This window comes from Pteropus alecto, unplaced genomic scaffold, assembly GCF_000325575.1.
Source record: "Pteropus alecto unplaced genomic scaffold, ASM32557v1 scaffold103, whole genome shotgun sequence".
NCBI classification, from domain to species: Eukaryota; Metazoa; Chordata; class Mammalia; order Chiroptera; family Pteropodidae; genus Pteropus; species Pteropus alecto.
Window position 1 is genome coordinate 11031495 of NW_006436288.1, and position 19928 is coordinate 11051422.

The 19928-nt window shown below is 35.9% G+C and overlaps 1 protein-coding gene across 3 annotated transcripts in view; it reads left to right on the plus strand.

Annotated features, from left to right (window-relative positions):
* Window positions 1–19928, plus strand: part of ARNTL2 (aryl hydrocarbon receptor nuclear translocator like 2) — a 63876-nt gene that overhangs the window by 22785 nt on the left and 21163 nt on the right. The window contains exons 3-9 of one of the 3 annotated variants that reach the window (XM_015590083.2): window positions 1–100; window positions 4560–4601; window positions 7650–7807; window positions 11059–11138; window positions 12629–12721; window positions 14650–14767; window positions 15619–15762. In XM_015590083.2, coding sequence (XP_015445569.1) covers window positions 1–100; window positions 4560–4601; window positions 7650–7807; window positions 11059–11138; window positions 12629–12721; window positions 14650–14767; window positions 15619–15762 — 735 coding nt within the window. The remainder of the gene's footprint in view (window positions 101–4559; window positions 4602–7649; window positions 7808–11058; window positions 11139–12628; window positions 12722–14649; window positions 14768–15618; window positions 15763–19928) is intronic. The other 2 variants (XM_006912706.3, XM_006912705.3) reach the window with 2 other exon arrangements.

Consider the following 19928-nt stretch of genomic DNA (forward strand, 5'->3'; position numbering starts at 1 on the left):
CAGGAATTATGACAGAAAAAGTGGTGAAAAATCATTCTCAGAATCCCTTTACCTATCTCCTTTCAACAAGGATAGAAATATCAGCATCCAGTGGCAGCAGGTAAGTCCTGCACTATCAGTCAAGCATTATTCATAATTGAAGAGGGCATATCGTGGCAGAAGAAAGAGTATACACCCCACTGATTTGCTCATTATCTATCCCAGAACTTTTCCATTCTGCCCCAGTCCTTCTTTCATCTCATCATTTTCCAAAATGATGGTTGTCAAAGTGCTTTATGGATTTTACAAAGTACTGATTAGACAGCATCCTTCCAAGAGACTCAGGGCATGAAAACCAGTCAATAGATATGAAGTTGATTTCATCGATGGAGCCTGAGAGTGTTTGATATTTATAAACAAAGAATAATGTAAGAGAAAGTTCACGTTTTCTTTAGCACTGTTGGTTTTGAATGGAGAGCTGATTCTTTAAAAGGGTTATTGATGAAGATTCCCTGGAATGTAGTCATTAAACATTTATTGAGTGTGTGACACCCAGTTGACTCAGAGATACAGATACGACACAGAACCTTGTAGAAATGGGAGATATACAAATAATTGTTATACGTCGTGGTAATTGCCACAGTAGAGATTCTAGGTATTATGGCCATAAAGAAAGTTGGGGATTTAAATCATGTTGGGATCAAGAGTGAAGGACAGCTTCCTGGAGATGCTGACTTAAGTTTTAAATGAATAATGGAAATGAACCATTTAGAGCAGGAGTAGTTAAGATATTTTATGCAGAAGAATAGCTGTGCAGAAGCACAAGGTATCATTAGCACACTGCTGATCTGGAAGCAAGTGGTTGTCACAGCAGAGGAGAGGTGCACATAGAGGTGGGTGAGCCATGAGACTTGAGGGATAAACATAGACTGGGTCATTAAAGTCTACTGAACGAAGGAATCTAAAATTATCTTGAATGCGATAAGGAAAATGGAAGGATGTTAAGCATGAGAAGAACTTAATCAGATTTACGTTTTTAAAAATTGCTTGCCTTTGTACTTTTTAAAAAACTTTTTATTGTAGTAAAATACATAACATAAAATTTGCCATTTAAACTATTTTTAAGTATACAATTCACTGTCATTAGTTATACTCAATGTTGTGCAGCCATCACCACTATTTCTAAAACTTTGTCATCACCCAGTCAGCAACTCTGTACCCATTAAACAAAAATTTTTCGTATCCCTTTTCCCCCAGCCCCTAGTAAGTTCTATTCTACTTTTTAGATATGTCCTATAAGTGGAATCATATAATGCTTGTCCTTTTGTGTCTGGCTTATTTCACTTAGCATAATGTTTTCAGATTTCAGCCATGTTGTAATATGTATCAGAATTTCATTCTTTTTTTTGTGGCTGTGTAACATTCCATTGTACTTATATACCACATTTTGTTTATCTCTTCACCTATCAGTGGGCATTTGGGTTCTTATCTTTTGGCTATTGTGACTAATGCTGCTAGGAACATTGGTACACAAGTATCTGAGTCCTTGCTTTAGATTCTTTTGGGTATATACCTGGGAGTAGAATTGCTGGATCATACAGTAATTTTATGTTTAATTTTTAAGGACCCACTAAACTCTTTTCCACAGTGGCTGCACCATTTTACATTCTCGCTAGCCATGTGCATGGGGTCTATTTTCTCCACATCCTTCCTGACACTTGTTACTTTCCATTTAAAAAATTAAAAGCTATCCTTGTAGGTATGAAGTGGTACAGATTTACATTTTTGAAGGACCACTCTGAAAGCAGCATGGACTGAGGGAGGAAAACCCAGCAGGCAGAGAAAACAGCTGAGAGACTTTTACTGATTAAATTTTCTGAGCATTGGTCTGAGAGTGTGGCCCTGACAGGAAGAGCCTGGAAAGGAAGAGACATATTATGACACATTTAAAAGATAGAATCTCAAGATTTCATGATTGTTGGTTGGGGAGAGCAGGAAAATAAGAAGTGTCCAAGTTTTCTGACTTGGTCACCTAAATAGAAGATGGTATTATCTATCATTCATTGAGATTGAGGAAAAGAAGAATTCAGTTTTGGACACAAGAAAACTGTGATATATATGGGATCTTCAAGTAGGCATTTGGATATGAGGGTCTGGACTAAGGGCTGTGGCCTGACCTGGATAGAGATTCAGACAGCAAGAATGTACAGAAAGCAGATGTGGGGACTGGCATGGGGGCAGTCACTGGGGAACTGAAGATATACTCTGGGAGTACATGGACCTCAACACAGTAAAGGGAAGAGGGGAATCCTACCTGAAATGTGAGAAGATGTGGCTCTAAAGTGGGAGTAGTATCTCAGAAGCAAAGGAAGAAAGTTTCAAAAAGAGGAATGTATGAAAAATGGCAAATCTGGAAAATGTTTTGATTATATATACTTCCAATTTAATTTGTCTTTGGTCGATTTAGGGAGAGGTCCTACATTTCATTCAAAATGTAGTGAAAGTAGTGTTCAGGAAAAGCTTGCACTGTTTTTTGAAAAAATTATGCTACTGTAGTGTAAGATGCTACAGTAAGAAATTGCATCCAAGTGATGTGAATATTATTAATATCAGAAAGCTTATTAAAATTCACATGTAAAAATATTATGACTATAGACCAAATGCCAGCATGGAGGAAAAAATAGCAGATTTATTAATTATCTAGGTTTGTGCTGCAAACAAAGAAATGAATTATTTGACTAACACGATACGATCATGCCTTTATTCTGTTTTACCAGAGACCATTAAATAAAGGTATTGAATTTGGATTTCATAAGTACAATAGGTTTAGATTTCATCAAGGAGGCAATTTCAGTCAGTGAGTTAATTTTCTAAAACACATATATAATCAAAGCAAAAGCATGATTTAAAACAGCCAAAGCTTACCTTGTAAAATTGAAATGTATGTATATATAATTCCAGACCATTAGGAAGAAAATCACTACCTGTGGCATTATTTTCTGTTTTAGTTCCCAAATATGAAGGCAGGCTAAAAAGAGAAAAGAAGCTGACTTAATCTGACTCTCTCTTTTGCTTCAGAGAAGTTCTTTAATTTTATATGTACCGAGCAGACTGACAATGATGAGAGAAATAGCAAGACATAGGGGAAGGCACACCATCCTGGATAGAATTAGCTTCACCCAGTCTCCTGTTAGGTATGTGACCCTGAGCAGTCATCAACCTTACTGGCCTCTATTCTTTCTTCTGTAAAAGGGGAATAGTTAAAACTACATGATTCTCCAGTATTGTGAGAATCAAATAACATGTGAAAATATTTTTGACAAAGTACCATAAATATGAAAGCTATCCTTTATTTAGACCGTGAGAAGGAAAAGCACCCAAGCTTTTTTTTTTGAATATTTATAAGCATCTCTTTATAAATTTTATTAAATATTCTGTAAACAGCATGTATTTTTTAAGCAGGAAAATATTATTAAAAACTCAAAATAGTTCTAATAAATAAAATAGATCAAAGATAAGTCAAAGTTTTTTCAAAGCCTAGAAAATGATTAAATTATACTATAGTTAGCCAGTGGGCCACTGTGCAATCATTTCAAATTATGTTCTCCAATAATTGAACTTATGGGAAAATAGTCATGTAATAGTGTTAATAATACACTATGATCTGAATTTTGTTGTGTGCGTGTGTATATACACACTCACACAGACACACTGTGGCTAAGTTAAATAGTCAAAGCTGTTTTTTTGTATGTATCTAAATACATGTTTAGGAAAGATTATAGGGAGACCCATTAAAATGTTAACTATGATTATTCCAGGTGAGATCATGGGTGCTTTTCTCTGAAATTTTCAATGTCCATTTTAAAAATGATACATTTGGAAATATAATTTTAAACTACATATTTTTCAAAAACTACTCACCTGCATAATTTTTTAATGTCGAAAGTAGTCTATAACTATCAGTGGTAGTGGTCTGATGACTGCATTTCTGAATGAACACACACACATATGTATCTATATTTGTATATAAATATTTATACATAAATATACATTTAGCATATTCTGCTAGCAAGTATACTAATGCAATAATATTGGCAAGTGATCAGAGTTTCCAGTTTTTGATATTTCTTATCATCCAGATGTTTTTAGGCAAAATAAATTTCTTTGATTAAAGATCTGAGATTCTTAATGCATTTTCAGCCTTTTTTAATACAGCTTCTATAAAATTTTTGGTTAAGACATCAATTGTTTTAAAAATAAAGTTATTTCCATGAAAATTATGTTTTTTCTCAATATTGGCATGGGTTAATTTTTAAATAGAACACCAAGGATTGTTCATTGTCAGTTAATATAATTTTTATTATCTTGATGGGGCTGATGTGCTTGTCAGCTTTAGTAGGCGAATAGCTCATGTGGAAAGTAAAAATCATTTCAAGTCATTAGGAGCTCAGGGTAGCATTTATAACTAAATACTTAATAGGAATTAAGTCCATTGGACTTAAGCTCACATTTATTTTTCTCTCAAGGATTATAGAAAAGCTGTTTCATGTAGTTTGATATTTTGCCCTGCTTTTTTGTAGAGTGGAAGATGGTGAACAACAAGTAAAAATGAAGTCCTTCAGGTACTTTGAACTGTTGAGATGGTACCTGGTGGGTGGAAAGGTCACACATGTACACCTTTAGCCAAAACAAAAGGTGAAGTCAAGATATAATGGATTCATGAATATTAGGTTTTTCTCATATGTTAGTTATGCTGTGAGAAGTAGTGATTATTAAGTAACCATTACCTTTCTTTTCTATATACTTGAATAACATTCGGCTTATGTATCTTTAAATTTTTCTTGAGATAGCTGTTTATTAAAAACTTAGTTTTAGCACTAGAGAAAAAGCTGATTCATGCTATAAACAAATCAGAATTACTTATGAGAAGCATCTGATTATTAGGAATCCATCATCTTAAATTCTTTGTCAATTGTTTCAATATTAACACAGAATTTTTCTGCATCTGGCAACATGGCTAGATATCAGCTTTGCTTTTTCTTTTATTCTGTTTTATGGATATGATTCTACAAAACATTGATATGATTCAAAATGGGGGTAACAGTATATAGACTTAAGAGCCAGGGTCCTAATAAATTTTTAAGCAGAGAACTAGTCTCTGGATAAATATGCCCCTTCTTAATAAATCCTACAGAAATCTTTTCAGTTGTACTTCCTTCAAGTACAGTACCTCATTCAAAAAGTGGCTATTTCACCTTCGTCTGAGATACCTAGCTCCCACTGTCATCATTCATTGCTCTCTCCAGTGGCCTTGCTCTCACCTCCCTCCAAACTTCAGCTCCGAGAGAGAGCACACCCCTTCTGCTGTACATTCTCCAGATCAGGCATCTCTGTCCATTGTTACTGTCTATTTTAATGGGTAATACTGGTAGAAAAAAGAGGTGATCATTTTAGCAAGAAGATAACTATAACACTTTTTAATTATAAAATTTTAATCTGAAAGTTGGTCATGGATAGACCAATGTATGAGTAGATAACTCAATTTTATATAAATACACATGTAATTTGAATTCCATATAGTTTACCCAAAAGTCCATATTTTGTTCCAGGAGTGGCATTGTCCGAGGGGGAATGTTTTGGGGAGAGGAGGAGTATTAGCTGCATCAGTCTCCATCAGTGCTTCTCCCCCACTTCAATGTGGAAAAATTACATTTTCTTTCATCTAATTTAAAATTGCTATAACAACAGATCAAGGCAAGTCTCCTACTTATCCTCTTTCCCATCGAATCATCCCTTTTAAACTCTTCTTATATAAAAATTAAGGAATTGCTATGATCTGAGCGTTATAGGAGAAAGAGATGTTTACAGTTAAGTGTGAAGAGTAAAATAGCCTAATTCTTGAAATCTAAGATATACATTTGCCCCCTAACATTTTATCATCTGAGAAAAATGTCTTATCAATGGCATCTTCTTGTTATTTGGCAGCATTTTTCTTTCCTTGTGATTTGTGATGCATTAAATAATTTATCTTACAATTAATGGTGGTTTAGATTCAGTAAATTATGGTAGTGGCACTGAGGAAGCTGAGAGAGGGAAGTGATTAATTATGTAGTAATCAAAGAAAGCATCTCAGAAGAATAACTGAGCTTGGCTTTGAAGGAGTAGGGTCTTCCCACGAATATAGAAGCCTAAGAAATAGCAAGACGTAGAGGAGATACGAAAGACGACATGGCATGTTTGAAGACTAGCAAGTCATCTGGCATTGCTGCTGTATAACATTTGGAGAAAAAGGAAAGACATGGAGAGATGAAAGGATAAACCAGGTCATGGTGAAACTTGGAATGTCATTAGGGAGTTTGGCCATTCCTCACAGGCAGTGGAAACACATTTTGGCAGTTTAATGCAATGGATTAGATGATTTGGTTTGTTTAGAATGATAATTCTGAAAGTATTGGGTAGGATAGACTAGAAGAGGAAGACATTAGAAAAAAGAACATCACTTTAAAAGGCTTTTAGGGGTAAGTGCAATGAGCTATATCACAAGGGCCTGAATTAAGGCAGTTACAGAGTGGGTGGAGAGGGGGAGGCATATTTAAGAAATATTTTAAGAACTGGAGCCTATGGGAGTTTGTGTTTATTTGGCCCTTCAGGGTGAAGAAGAGGAAGGGTATAGAATAAGTCTCGTGGTGTAACCAACCAAGATGAACTCTATAGAAGAGAAAAAAAGGACTAGTGGAGGAAAGAGAATTAAAATGGGGTAAATTGCAGAAAAGCATTCAGCTTGGGATTTCCTGAGTTTTAGGGTGTTTGGGAATCAGTTACGCACATAATTCTAGTTCCAAAAGTCAGGAACTGGATGAAGTATAGCAGTTTAATGGTTACTAGCTTATGAATAGTTATAAAACCTTATGAGGGAATGAGATCTCTTAGGGTGAAGCTATTGTGTGAGAAAAGAGTGGTACCAAGCAAGGAATCTTGAGGTCACAGGTATTTAAGGATAGAGGAAGGGCCAAGTAAAGAGACAAAGGGGACTGGGCTGAGGAGGGAGAACAGAGGAACAGGAGAGGTGACAGAAGCCAGGCAAAGAATGAGGAATGTCAGTTGTGTCAAACTCAAGGCAGGGATCAGCAAGAGATTGCATAAGATAAGGATGACCCTTGCTAGAATAGTTTTAGTGGAGTTGGGATTGTGAAAGGTTGGCTTTAATAGATGGAGAAGTGCCTGAGAAAGACTGGAGACTGCCTTCTTTCAGGAAGCTGGCCGAGAAGGGAAGACGGTAGCAAGCGGGAGGGAACCCCTAGAATTAGGGAAAGGGGTTTTATCAGAGGGAAGAGACTTGCACACATTTATAGACCCATGAGAGGAGCTATGAGAGAGAATGAGATTAAAATGTTGATAATTGTTTAAGCAAACACCAGAGAGAAGTTAGCTTTGAAAAGGCTACTCATCTCTTCCTCTAAGACTGAAGGAAAGTAAAAAAACCACTCACCACGCTCTCAGACAGATGTCTCTGTTCTTAAAATGTTTCAGGAAATAAGGTAGGGAAGAATGGAGGAAAGGTAGTGGGTGGGGGTGAAAGCACTGTGAATCTTTTAAATGCCATTCCTATTCCCAGGTCGCTGTGGGTCTGCTGACTGTGAAGTATAAAAGAGGTTTCTTTTCCTTCTCAGAGAAGCTCATAGCCAAACTGAAAAACGGAGGAGAGATAAAATGAATAACCTGATTGAAGAACTGTCAGCAATGCTCCCTCAGTGTAAGCCTGTGGCACGAAAACTGGACAAACTTACAGTTTTAAGAATGGCCGTTCAATACTTGAAATCTTTAAAAGGTGAGTTTGAAAATGACCTCCATGCTTAGATTTGTGAAGCCTTTCCTGCAATTGAGGTCTCTCTGTTTGTTTTGTTGTTACTGACTGTCGAGATGCTATACAAAGGTGTCTTTCAGCTTTAGAGGCATTAAGTTGATGCTTGTCCATATTCTGTGTGTGGAGAGAATACTAATTTGGTTGTCAGAAAACTTCAATCTACTACAAGCTTTATCTTAAGATTACTGTGTGAACTTCAAAAGTCTTTACATTTCTACTTGTTTTCCCATATATAATATGAAGTTAACAATGCCTGCTATATATACCTCTCGGTATTTTAGAAGTCCTGAAATGTAGAATTATAATTTTAAATTCTTGGCAGATTTCCATATGGTAGAAGAAATGGCAGAGGCACTCCAACCAGCTAACTGCGTGCAGGTTGGGAAAAGAAAGTACAGGCCTTGAGTCCTTCAGTGCCACACAGAGCAATGCAAGTGTTCGGACGCTGCCTGGCAGTGGGAGCACGATTGGCGGTCTTATTTTCATAAGTCTGTTGTGAAATGAGATAAATAAGATTCTCTTTTACCTACAGCTGGCTCTTGCATAAGTTGCATGCAATATTTCTCTTAAATCTTTCGGCAGTCAACCTTTGTAGGCTCAGCTGAGGTCATTTGATTGCAAGCCTAAAATTACCCAAGAGTTTTTACATTTGCAATGTTCTGAAGGAGGAGGACCTGAGGGAGAAGCCATGAATCAATCAACTAATTCAACAAACACGAACTGAGCATCAGCTAGACTCCTGTTCTGTGCTGGGAATATAAAAAAATGAAAGAGGCAAGATCTCTGTGCTCTAGGGATTCATGGCTGGACAAGGGAGAGACATATATCCATGAAGAGAGCAGTAAAACCTAGTGGGAGGGATGTTAAGCGGAGGTACAAGTGAGAGGAGTAGGAAGGAGACAGTAAATCCAGAGGCGATTTCTTGGAACAGACCATAGGTTTCACCCTTGGCCCTCCTAAGCTGAAGTGAGGTGGACAAGTACTCATCGGACCCTTTAGTTAGTGCTACCCCAAGTGAGGTGACTTAAAGCAACTGGGCCTGCATTCTAGAGCACTTACTAGAGTGTACCGCCAACGTGCTTGACATCAGACACACCAGGTCATCAGAGGGCTGCGTATAGATCATGCTATTTTGGTCTATGCATGATTACTTTAAAGACAGAAGGATGGTGAAATGATTTTTTAAATATACTCGACAGCAGTGGTTCTGAAACCCTCCGGGTGAAGGGCAAGTGTTCCCCACCCTCATCCAGTTGATTACTGGAAAAATGATCATGAGCTGGGAAGCCACAACAACTTTACATTTCTTTAATAACGTGTCTAAGTGCTGATTCTGAATTTCTGTACTCATTTCACCACAGTTGGCTGTTAGCAAGGGTCTGCAGTCCATGTCTGGGTAGCCCTGCTCTGCATCATGCACTTTCGGAGAACCTGTGGGCATTCTCTGTATGTGGTCTTAATAGTGGTGACAGAGCACAGTTGTGCGTGCGTGTGGGTGCTGGAGGCAAACCTCCTGGCTCCCTGACTTAAAATTCTATGTGACTTACTCAAGTTACTTAACATTCTAATCCTCAACTTCCATATCTATAAAACAGGGATAATGGATATGCCTCATAGGGTTGTCATTAAGAGTAAAGAATAATGCATAGAAAGGGTGAGCACAGTATTCACAAATGGCAGAGGTGGTGGCAAGAGGAGGAGGAATACCTGTTATTGTCATTATCATTATCATTGTCAAATTGTCATTTTTTTAGCCCTTCGAACACACTGTGACACAAGTAAGCGACTGTGTTTCTTATTTGTTTTTGCTATCAGAAATCTGACAGTGGAATTTGTTACACTCTTTGGCAGGTGTACAGCATATCCAGCATGCATTTTACTAACTCGCCTCACCCTAGCTTCCGCTCCACTCTCACTGTCTTCTTTTTCTCCGTTCCATGTCCTCGCTCACTCTCACCTAGTTGGGGCTCACCCATTTTGCCCGGTTTATACTAACAGGATTTTGTCGGCATACTTCTGCCAACTTTGCTTCAGGCCAGACCTGTAAATGTCCCTGCCTTCCTCAAGTAGATTTATTGCTATACCCTGGTCTGGTCCTCAGAGACTGCATCTTTCAGCCCACCCTTCTCAACTTCCTCCTCCAAGGCTGCTATGTAGTAGTAACAACAACAACAACAAATCATTTCTGGGAATTCTGTGAGGCCTACCTAGAAGGTAGATTCCAAAAGAGAAGATTTTCTTTTGCTTATGCCGGGCTCTTAGGGGTGTTACCAGTTTGAGAAAACTTTACCAAGTTATACCATGAGATGTTTTTGATTTTCTGGTTTTGTTTTTCCTTACCACTTAGGTAATTGGTGAGTTTAGGCTGCAAATCTATTCAACGGCCAATTTGTGGTTGAAATGTCTCAGGGTGTTACCCTACTTTTTTATCTTGCGAAAGCAACTTTCCTAGCAGTCTCCAGGAGGAGGGGATTGTGGTTAGGGGGCTTGGGAAGTATAAAGGAGGGAATTGATTTACCTCTTCTGAATCACTCTTGCCCAGAGCTATCTGGGGACAGCAGCAGCTTGGCTTAACTGTCCCCTGTACCCGCTTGTGACTGTGAAGGGCTTTCCAAGTTAAGGTTGGTGGATCCTACTTTTGACCTGATAATTCCTTATCATTTTTGCCAGCTCTTCAGTAGCTTTAGAGACGTTCATCTTAATACAATAAACTTTGTGCTAAGGGCTTAAAACAAATCATTTTACTTATACTTTATAATTTTTGTATATTATCAGAAGTCTCCATATGATGTTTAAAGGATCATATAGAAGAATCTATGACTCGATAAAATTTGTTTAGAATTCAAGAATCACCTCCATTAAGGGTAATTCATATGACTAGTTTTAATAAGCTAAGAAATTATAAAAATAACTAAATTCTAGAATATTGATGCATTTTATTGTATTCTTTTTACAGAGAGCTCTTACTGTCTGCACTTTTGAGTATAAATGAATAAGTAGTTTCAAGAATTTTCAATCTAACAGTAGGAAATTTTAATCTAGTAATAACAAAGGGAGAGAACGATTACAGAGGAGGTCTAAGAACATGTTAACAGAGAGAATGCCATTATTAATATCCTCACCAGCAGCAGCAGCATCACTAATGTTCATTGACGACTTACTACGTTCCCAACCCTACTATATTTTTAGTAACTTTTTCACTTGTTTATTTTTAGGTATGACAAATTTTTATGCAGGAGATAATTATCGACCTTCCTTTATTCAGGAAAATGAGCTCAGACACTTAATCCTGAAGGTAAGTAAGGAGATATAGTTGTCTAAGTTGTATTTTCCCTTTGATTTTTATTTGAAATCTGAGAAGCAGATTTTCTTCAGTGTGCTTCCTGTTATAAACATATAGGACTCTATGTTGCTCCAAATTTCCTTTAACATAAAAATTAAAGTTATACAAGTAACCATGTTATATTAATTTGTGCTAATGGAAGTAGAGACAGAGGATGGGCATTTTCTAAAAAATGGAGCAAGGCTTGTTTTTAATGCTAAGCTCTTTATACTGCTTAATGCCCTCACTTCCCGTGTCTAGGATCTATTCCCCACTATTATCACCTCTTTCAAAGCCATCTACCTTGTATCCTATTCCTTCAGGATCATGTTCTCTGCACATTAGCCAGTCACTGCTTACTTAATGAGTTATTAGGTGATGCTCTGACATTTCTGTCCTCATCACTTCATATGTATGGGTTTTCAGATTCACTGTTCTAGAGGATTATTTGACATGGAAAATATGACCATGTCATTGGCTCATCCTCCCCCCGTGCCCCAGGAGGTAATAAGTGTCTTGCTCTTGTGCTATGACTACTGGGCTTTAAGCCATAGTATGATTAAACAGAAAGATTTTTCATTTATGTTTGCCAATTTTTAAAAACATTTTATAAAAGCCCCTCTTTTATTTGAACATCTAAATGTAAATATAATATTCCTGACAGGAATATAAAGGATTTTTTCTTTTTACAGACAACAAAAGATTATTAAAAATAGTGAAATGTATAGTATGCTTTGGAAGCTTTCTCACCAATCTTTAAGTGTTTTTTCAGCCATAACTTAATGTAGCCCCAGTAATGCCCCTGTAGAACATGTCTGCTGATTTCACCTCATGTTTATATCCAGTTGGTAAAAATTAGTTCAAGCAATGTCAAGAGACGGGGTGCCAGACTTACCCTGTGTGTCCAGACATATCCATTTCTGGTTAGTTTGGTCACAGAGGATTTACTTGGTAGATCTTATGGGAGTAGCTGACATATTAGAATTTTTAAAATTTAGTTTAGAATGATACCTTATCATTATCTAGTGATAGTTTACCATTATTGAAAGTATAAAGAGGTATACAGAAGAATATTTTTATCTCTTCCTCATTCCCAGTCTGCATATTCTTTCATCTCAACACATCCATACACAGTCATTGTTATTGATATGTTTTGATGTCTTTACACAGTTTCTGTATGCAGTAGAGTAGAATTTGGTATAGATAATTTTTATATTAGGATATATTTCAACAAAATATTTTGTGGCTGAACTTCTCATGTCAAAAACATTAGTTTAAATTGGGGTCCAATATGATGTTCTTTTAAATCTTTTTACACATATCTTAAGAAAATTTCTTAATATTAATTTTATTAGATCTATGACCACTGTTTATTTTATTGCTACAGTAATTTCCACAGAATCTGAATGTGTGTGAGACAGATGATATTTAAAAATATTTACTTTCATATTTTTAAATCCTAGACTGCAGAAGGCTTCCTATTTGTGGTTGGATGTGAAAGAGGAAAGATTCTCTTCGTTTCTAAGTCAGTCTCCAAAATACTTAATTATGATCAGGTATCCAAAACTGAGGAAATTTTCACACTATGTTTAGTTTTTTTGAACAAATATATTTTGAAGCTGTCTTTCTGAACCCTTTCTTCCCATTGGGCTGTGGTATTAGGTTCTGCTGAGTTAGAACTCCAGGAGAGATCGAAAGATATGTGGAAATGGTATAGGTTTTTATTACTGACAAGAGTGTTCACTTCCTGACCTTCAGCAACTTATTTCATTTTCCTGAACCTCAGCTTCCTCCTATGTAAAAAATGGAAATGATGATTAAGCCTGTTACTCAGGATGTAAAGACTGAATAAAATGTCATATTTGAATGTCTGAAAAATATTAGTCACCCTTCTCTGTTTCAGCAAAGAGATGGCATTAGTATTTATTATTAAGTTATATGCATTTCATAACAGCTTTTCATTTAAACTCTGGCAACAAATCTGAAATACATTTTTTATTTAACTAGCTGTGTGATTGCTTTATCTCCTCATTACTGAACTCTTTTTAATTTAAACTAGTTGCTTAAAAACTATAGCACTGACAGTAATCCAACAGAGTGAATAAACTAGCACCCATGGTTTCCTTTTAGAAATCAAATAGCCCAAAGATTTAATCTTAAATAATGCTCATTACTTTCAGCCTATATTCCCTTCAAACTTAAAAATTTGAAGAGAGAGAAGGCATTCATAGGTAATGAACTAAATATTAGAGAAAGATATTATGAGCCAAATGAATCATGCGGCTGGTCATAGCTGGGTACACAAAAGCAGGGCAAGACTTGATTATTCTTTTTTCTAATTGGAAATGGAGAACATCACACACATATGCATGCACTAAGGTAATCGACAATTCAAAGTAGCACTGACTTCCAAATTAGGGACATGGATGGAATCCAGTCTTACTGGGCACTGACTTTGCATTTCAGAGACCATTCAGGAGGCTCACTGACTGCTCAGGACTTTGGGATGACCATGGTACAGGGTCTGGTCCCCAGCTTTTCAGATTCAGAAATCTGATTTGCTCTAAAGCAGAGTTTTGATCAGATTTATATTAACCAATCACACAATAGACTGCTGTGTAAATCAGATTGCTAGGTTTTCATTTATTTGTTTTAGTATGAGGTATCTAACTGCCAGGTAATCTGGGCTACTTGTACCATCTGATCCATTTGTTCTATCTCCTAGAGGAATATCTACTTGGGTAATAAAGGAGTTCAGAAGACGCATGATCACTATGGGTCAGGGAGGACTTTACATGCAAAGTAGAATGTCCGCTAGGCTTTAAGAAGTGCAGAGAAGGAGAGGAAGACATTTTGCATTGAGAGAGAGAATCTAAGAACTCTAGGGAGTAAAATGCAATTGACTGGATTGGCTAGGGAATTGAGTTTGTAGAGAAGAGAAGGGGTAATGAATTCCAGGTGACAAGACCATGGAGCAAAGGCCCAGACCTAGGAATGCTCTGCATGTTAGAAGTGAAATGGCAAGTGAAAGGTGTCCCAGGTGGGATTTTGTTTTTCAATAGCATGGTAATTTTTTTTAACAGTATGATAAATCTCTGAGTCATGCCATAAAATCACAGATATTCAATGACTTCCATATGATACTATAATTGCTTTACTTTTACCCAGGATGCAGTTTAAAGAAAATCATAGTATAATTTAGAAGTAATGTATACAAATTGGGAGATATTAACAAGAGTAAATAGAATATTAGTGGTTAGGTGTTTTTGTGTGATTTGTGTGTATCTAATTATGGTTCTGTGTATTTTTTCTATTTACAAGTATGACCCTGCTTTTAACATTAATGTCACACAGTGTAGTAGATGTATCTTTGAGCTTAAGAAAAACCAACTTTAACAAAAGAAAGTATTTATCATACGTCTTTATAAGGAAACGTAGAAAAATTATGGTACTGATTTTAAATGAATGTCTACTTTATCAATAGGCTAGTTTGACTGGACAAAGTTTCTTTGACTTCCTACATCCAAAAGATGTTGCCAAAGTAAAGGAACAACTGTCTTCTTCTGATATTTCACCAAGAGAGAAGCTCATAGATGCCAAAAGTAAGTGCTCATTTCAACATGCTTACTGCTTAATGTAATTATACTTATTAGTTAAAAGTACAGCTATATAATGTTTTTGAAAAGTTATCTAATTATGGTTTTATCAAGAAGAGAATTATGTAGTAAGCTTCACGATCAACCTCAGAGTTGAAAAAAAACCAATATAACTGTATAGAGAATTCCTATATTCATACTCACATATAAAAACAAATACTATATGCATATGAAGATGCTTCATTTGAGGAAACTGTGATTGCTTCATAGTTGCTATTTTTCATATGCTAATAATATCTTTATAAGAAAGTATCATTTGGGGTAAAAAAATTGCTAGAGATTTCATTATTCAATTATATGCTGAGAGATAATTATTTTCTTGTATGAGTTAGGTCTATTCAATATGAAATACCTTCTATAATTGTGCTTGGGAGGTATAAATATTCTTTGTTTTCTCCAAAAATTCTTATTTTCTCTGAAAATGCTTAGTGCCAAGTAATTAAAAAATAATGATGCTTTATGCCATTGATCATTATAATTGAGTTTTTTCATTTTTTAATTTAATTTTTATTTTATTTTATTTTAATTATCTTTATCATCTACCCCCAGGAGAAAAATAAAGATAAATTGCAAGTGTTTATAAGTTATCAAAATATGATTGCTTAACAAATACATTTTTTTTGGTATGTTTCACTTCCTGGCTTACTGTACAATGATGTCATTGCTTTAAATAACCATTTCTTTTTTTAATTTGTAAAAAAATGTAATAGATGTTCAGAAAACGTTAGGAGATAATTTCAAAATTATTTGAAAATATTTTTTTCTACCTATTCTCTTGCCTCGTTCTGCTATGAAAGCTGGCTTCCAAGTTAACAGCAATTTCCAAACTGGAAGGACTCGTGTGTGTTCTGGCTCAAGACGATCCTTTTTCTGTCGGATAAAGAGTTGTAAAGTCTCTGTCAAAGAAGAGGATGAATGCTTACCCAACTCAAAGAAGAAAGGTATCATTATTTTGAAGTGTCAACTGATATAAGGCATGGATATAAAATTAATGCCCTAAATATGTTATGTACAGAACAAATAAAATATATGGTCAAGGCAAATAATCTAGGCCAAAAGCACCTCAAGAAATAAGTTGTTTTTAACCAGAATTATTTAGATTGGCTGATCATATCTTTCAAATTTATCAAGTTATTACATATTTTCTTTGTTGCCCAAGACTTTAATGGTGCTGTTGAAATTGCAGTTCGGGGACTATCAAATGGGAAGAAATGGGAAGAGATGGAAACAAAATTTTGTTATGAAATTCCATTACTACTTTTAAAATATAAGTTAGGTCTCTTTAAAAAACTACAATAGTGCAAGGGCCTGATTTGATTCATTTGGGTGAACATTTTTTTTTTTAAGTTTATGTTTAAGTTTATTGGGGTTGGTGAATATTTCTTAAGGTTCTAGGTGTCGTTTTAATTTTCATGATATTGTGGTTCTTTGGTAAATATTTCTAGTTCTGTTTTCTCGTGATTCTTATATAGCTTGCAGGTGTTTACATTTTGAATTGATTTAACATCTATTTTACTTAATTGGGACCTTTTAGGGACTGCAAAATATCATGATGTTTTTGCGTAAGAACGTATTAACGTATTCAGATATAGAATTCCTTATGCAAATTTTAAGGTAAAATTTGCTTTCACGTCTTTTAAAAGGATCTTCATGTAGAGCAAGATTCAGTTTATTTACAAGTTTTGGTTAGAATCTTTTTTGGCAACTGCTTAAGGTAATAATCACTAATACTCACTTTTTAAGCACTTACTCTGTGCCAGATGCTGTGCTAAGTGTTTTAATCCCCACAAAAACATTCTTACCTGTGTTTTAGAATCGGAGAGGAAAGACAACTTGCAGAAACTTGCAGAAAGTGAAGTAGGCAAAACTTACTCAAACCTAAACCCCCTACTCTTTTGTTATATGATAAAGAGACAAAAGCAGAATGAATCAGCAGTCCTATGGGTGGGTCTGTTTGTAAACCATCAGTTGCTTCCCTCTTGTCCTTGGCTCTGAGTGGTGGGGAGCTGTCTAAAGTCACATGTATGGCAACCTGAGGGTTGAAATCACCAGCTGGACTGGTGGTACAGAGGCTGTGGAATCCAGCTGATTGGGACCAAATTTTGGCTCTACCACTTGCTAGCTGTGTGACTGTGAACAATTTTCTTAACCCCTCTGAGCCTATTTCCTTATGTGTAAAACAAGGATATTCACAGGGTCGTATGGTTTTGTTTATTGGCTAAGTGCATAGATTCTGGAGGCAAACTGCTCAGGTTTGAATCCTAATTCGTGATTAACTACGTGACTGAAGATAAATTACTAAATTCTTTGGAGCCTCACTCTTTTCAACTGTAAGATCAGAATAATAGAACCTTCCTCACAGGATTGTTATCAGGATTAAATGAGTTAATATGTGTTATGTGCTTAGCATGGTTCCTAGCATAATAACACCTGATAAATGCTGTGAGCTGTTATAAATACTATTAGAAATAATGCACCTAAACTTAGGACAGTGCAGAGCAGATGGTAAGTGCCATTACTGTCATTACTTCAGGGCACTTGCTCTCTCTGCCTTCCTTCTCAAGTCAGTCATATTAAGTGTATATTAATCTTATATTGGGTCATGGCCATATAACATGGAGCTAGTTTCCAAGGGCAGGAATTATTTATGTGGGTGGTCCAAGGAGTCATACTCTATGTAGACCTGAACTGTAGGACATTTTACCTTTATAATTTATCTAGAGATGGTCTAATGCCATGTTGAATAGATACAACCATAAGTGAGTCACCTAATCTACACAGCAATCCATATAAGAGAAAAACATGGTAGCCAATGCAGCTCCCTTAACATGGCTGAAATCTTTGTGGTGTTTGATGCAAGTTATAAATTGAGTAGAGGCTTATCAAGTTTTGTAAGTGCTTTAAAGATTATCAGACTAATCTGTCTTTCCTTCTGGGAAGAGAAGAGTTTCCACATGGACTTATTTAGTACTAGTATTTTAGTCATCTTTGTCTTGGTGCATGGCTAGTGCCCAGTGTAACCATTTTACTCCTGAAAAACTTGATTTCATCCTCTACCCCTTGCTCTATCATCTTACTCTTTCCTTCTAAGACTTGTAACCTTATAGGTTTGATTCTCAACGTCTCTATTCTTTTTGAGAACCACTGCTTTAGACTCTTCTCTCAAGTATGAGATTCTCTGGGTGCACAAGAGAAGTAAAGAGCAAGAACGGTGAGGAAGAAGGGATGCCCTGGGCAGCATTGCCCAAGACGGGCTGAAGTTCTGTTGGTGATTTCTTCCCCACTTACATTTTTTCACAGCTTCTATTACAATCTTGTTTCTAAAACGGTCTGTACATATTGGCTATACTTAAGTAAAAATGGTAGAGATAAGCTGGAGATCATTATCTGACATAGTAGTCTCTAATTAAATAGATTTTTGTTGGTCAACAATTATTAATTTAGACCCTCCTGTGTGCTCGGCACCATACCAGATGCAAAGAATACACTGGAAACAGGGAGACAAATCATTATTTACTGACCCTTATAGGGACAGGGGACAGCCATTTGACAAGTAAATAATATTTTAGGTAGTAGAAAGTACAGTGAAGTCAATAAAAGAGGATAATGAGGACAGGAACTAGGAAGAAGTAGTTACTTTAGACAACTCAGAGATATCTATTAAGTGACATTTGATCTGAGAACTGAATGAGAAGGAGTCAGCTATGTACAAATCTATGGGAAGAAATTCCTGACAGAAAGACAAGTATAAAACTCCTAAGATAGAAAAACTTGGGATTCTGGGGACCCAACAAAGATCAGTGTGACTAGATCCTAAATGATGAAGAGAGTGTTAGGAAGAAAGGCAGCTGGGGCTAGATTCGTAGGCCCACTACATGGGTTAGGGGCAGTGGTGTGCTGGTCAGTATGCAACAACCAGCTTTCTGAGTGTAGTTCTGATAAGAATGTTGGTTGATGTTTTCCTTTACATTAATTAACCATGAAGACATGTTTTTGAAACTTAACTCATTTTTCAGTATGAGTAACTGTGCTAAAAGTGATAATGGTTTTTTAATTACAAGATTATTTGCTTAAATTTATTGTGCTATTCACTGTATAACTACAGATACAACACACAATTTAAGTTAATCCAAAGTGTTTTGTCCATCACTTTCATAAGTCTACACAATCAGGAAAAAACAAATCAAGCTCTGATTTATAGCTTTGCCAATTTCTGTGGTGTAAATAGTCACAAGGTAGCTAATTTAAAGCTGCCTACATGAGGTCATTGAACATGGAGTAGTGAAGGGATGTGTAACATACCATTATATGAAATCATGTTCAAAAAGAATTTTTAAAAATATATATTAAGTATACAATATGAGCCAAACACTGTTCTATATGCTGGACCCAGAGCAGTGAACAAAATCCTTGCTGATCAGTGCTACGAAGAAAAAGAGAATGAGAAGTTAGATTTAGAAATAGGCCTTCACATCACTGTTTCACATTATATTAAAATGTGGTTTTAAAAAATAAAGCATACCATCAACAAAGTGAAAAGACAACCTACTGAATGGGAGAAGATATTTGCAAATGACATATCTGATAAGGAGTTAACATACGAAATATATAAGAAACTCAATAGCAAAAACAACAACAACAACAACAAAGAATTTGATTTAAAAATGAACAGAGGACCTGAATAGACAGTTATCTTAAAAAAAAAATAGGTGGCCAACAGACATACGAAAAGATGCTCAATGTCACTAATCATCAGGGAACTGCAAATCAGAATCATATTGAGCACTCACCTCACACCTGTTGGAATGGCTGTCATCAATAAATCAACAAATAAATGCTGGCAAGGATGTGGAGCAAAGGGAACTCTTGTACACTGTTGGTGGTATTATAAATTCGTACAGCCACTACAGAAAACAGTATGGAGGTGCCTCAAAAAATTAAAGATAGAACATATAACCTAGTATTTCTACTTCTGGGTATTTATCCAAAGAAAACAAAAACAATTCGAAAAGATATATGCACCCCTATGCTCATTGCAGCACTATTTACAATAGCCAAGATAGAGAAACAACTTATGTCCATTGATAGATGGACAGATGCAGATAAG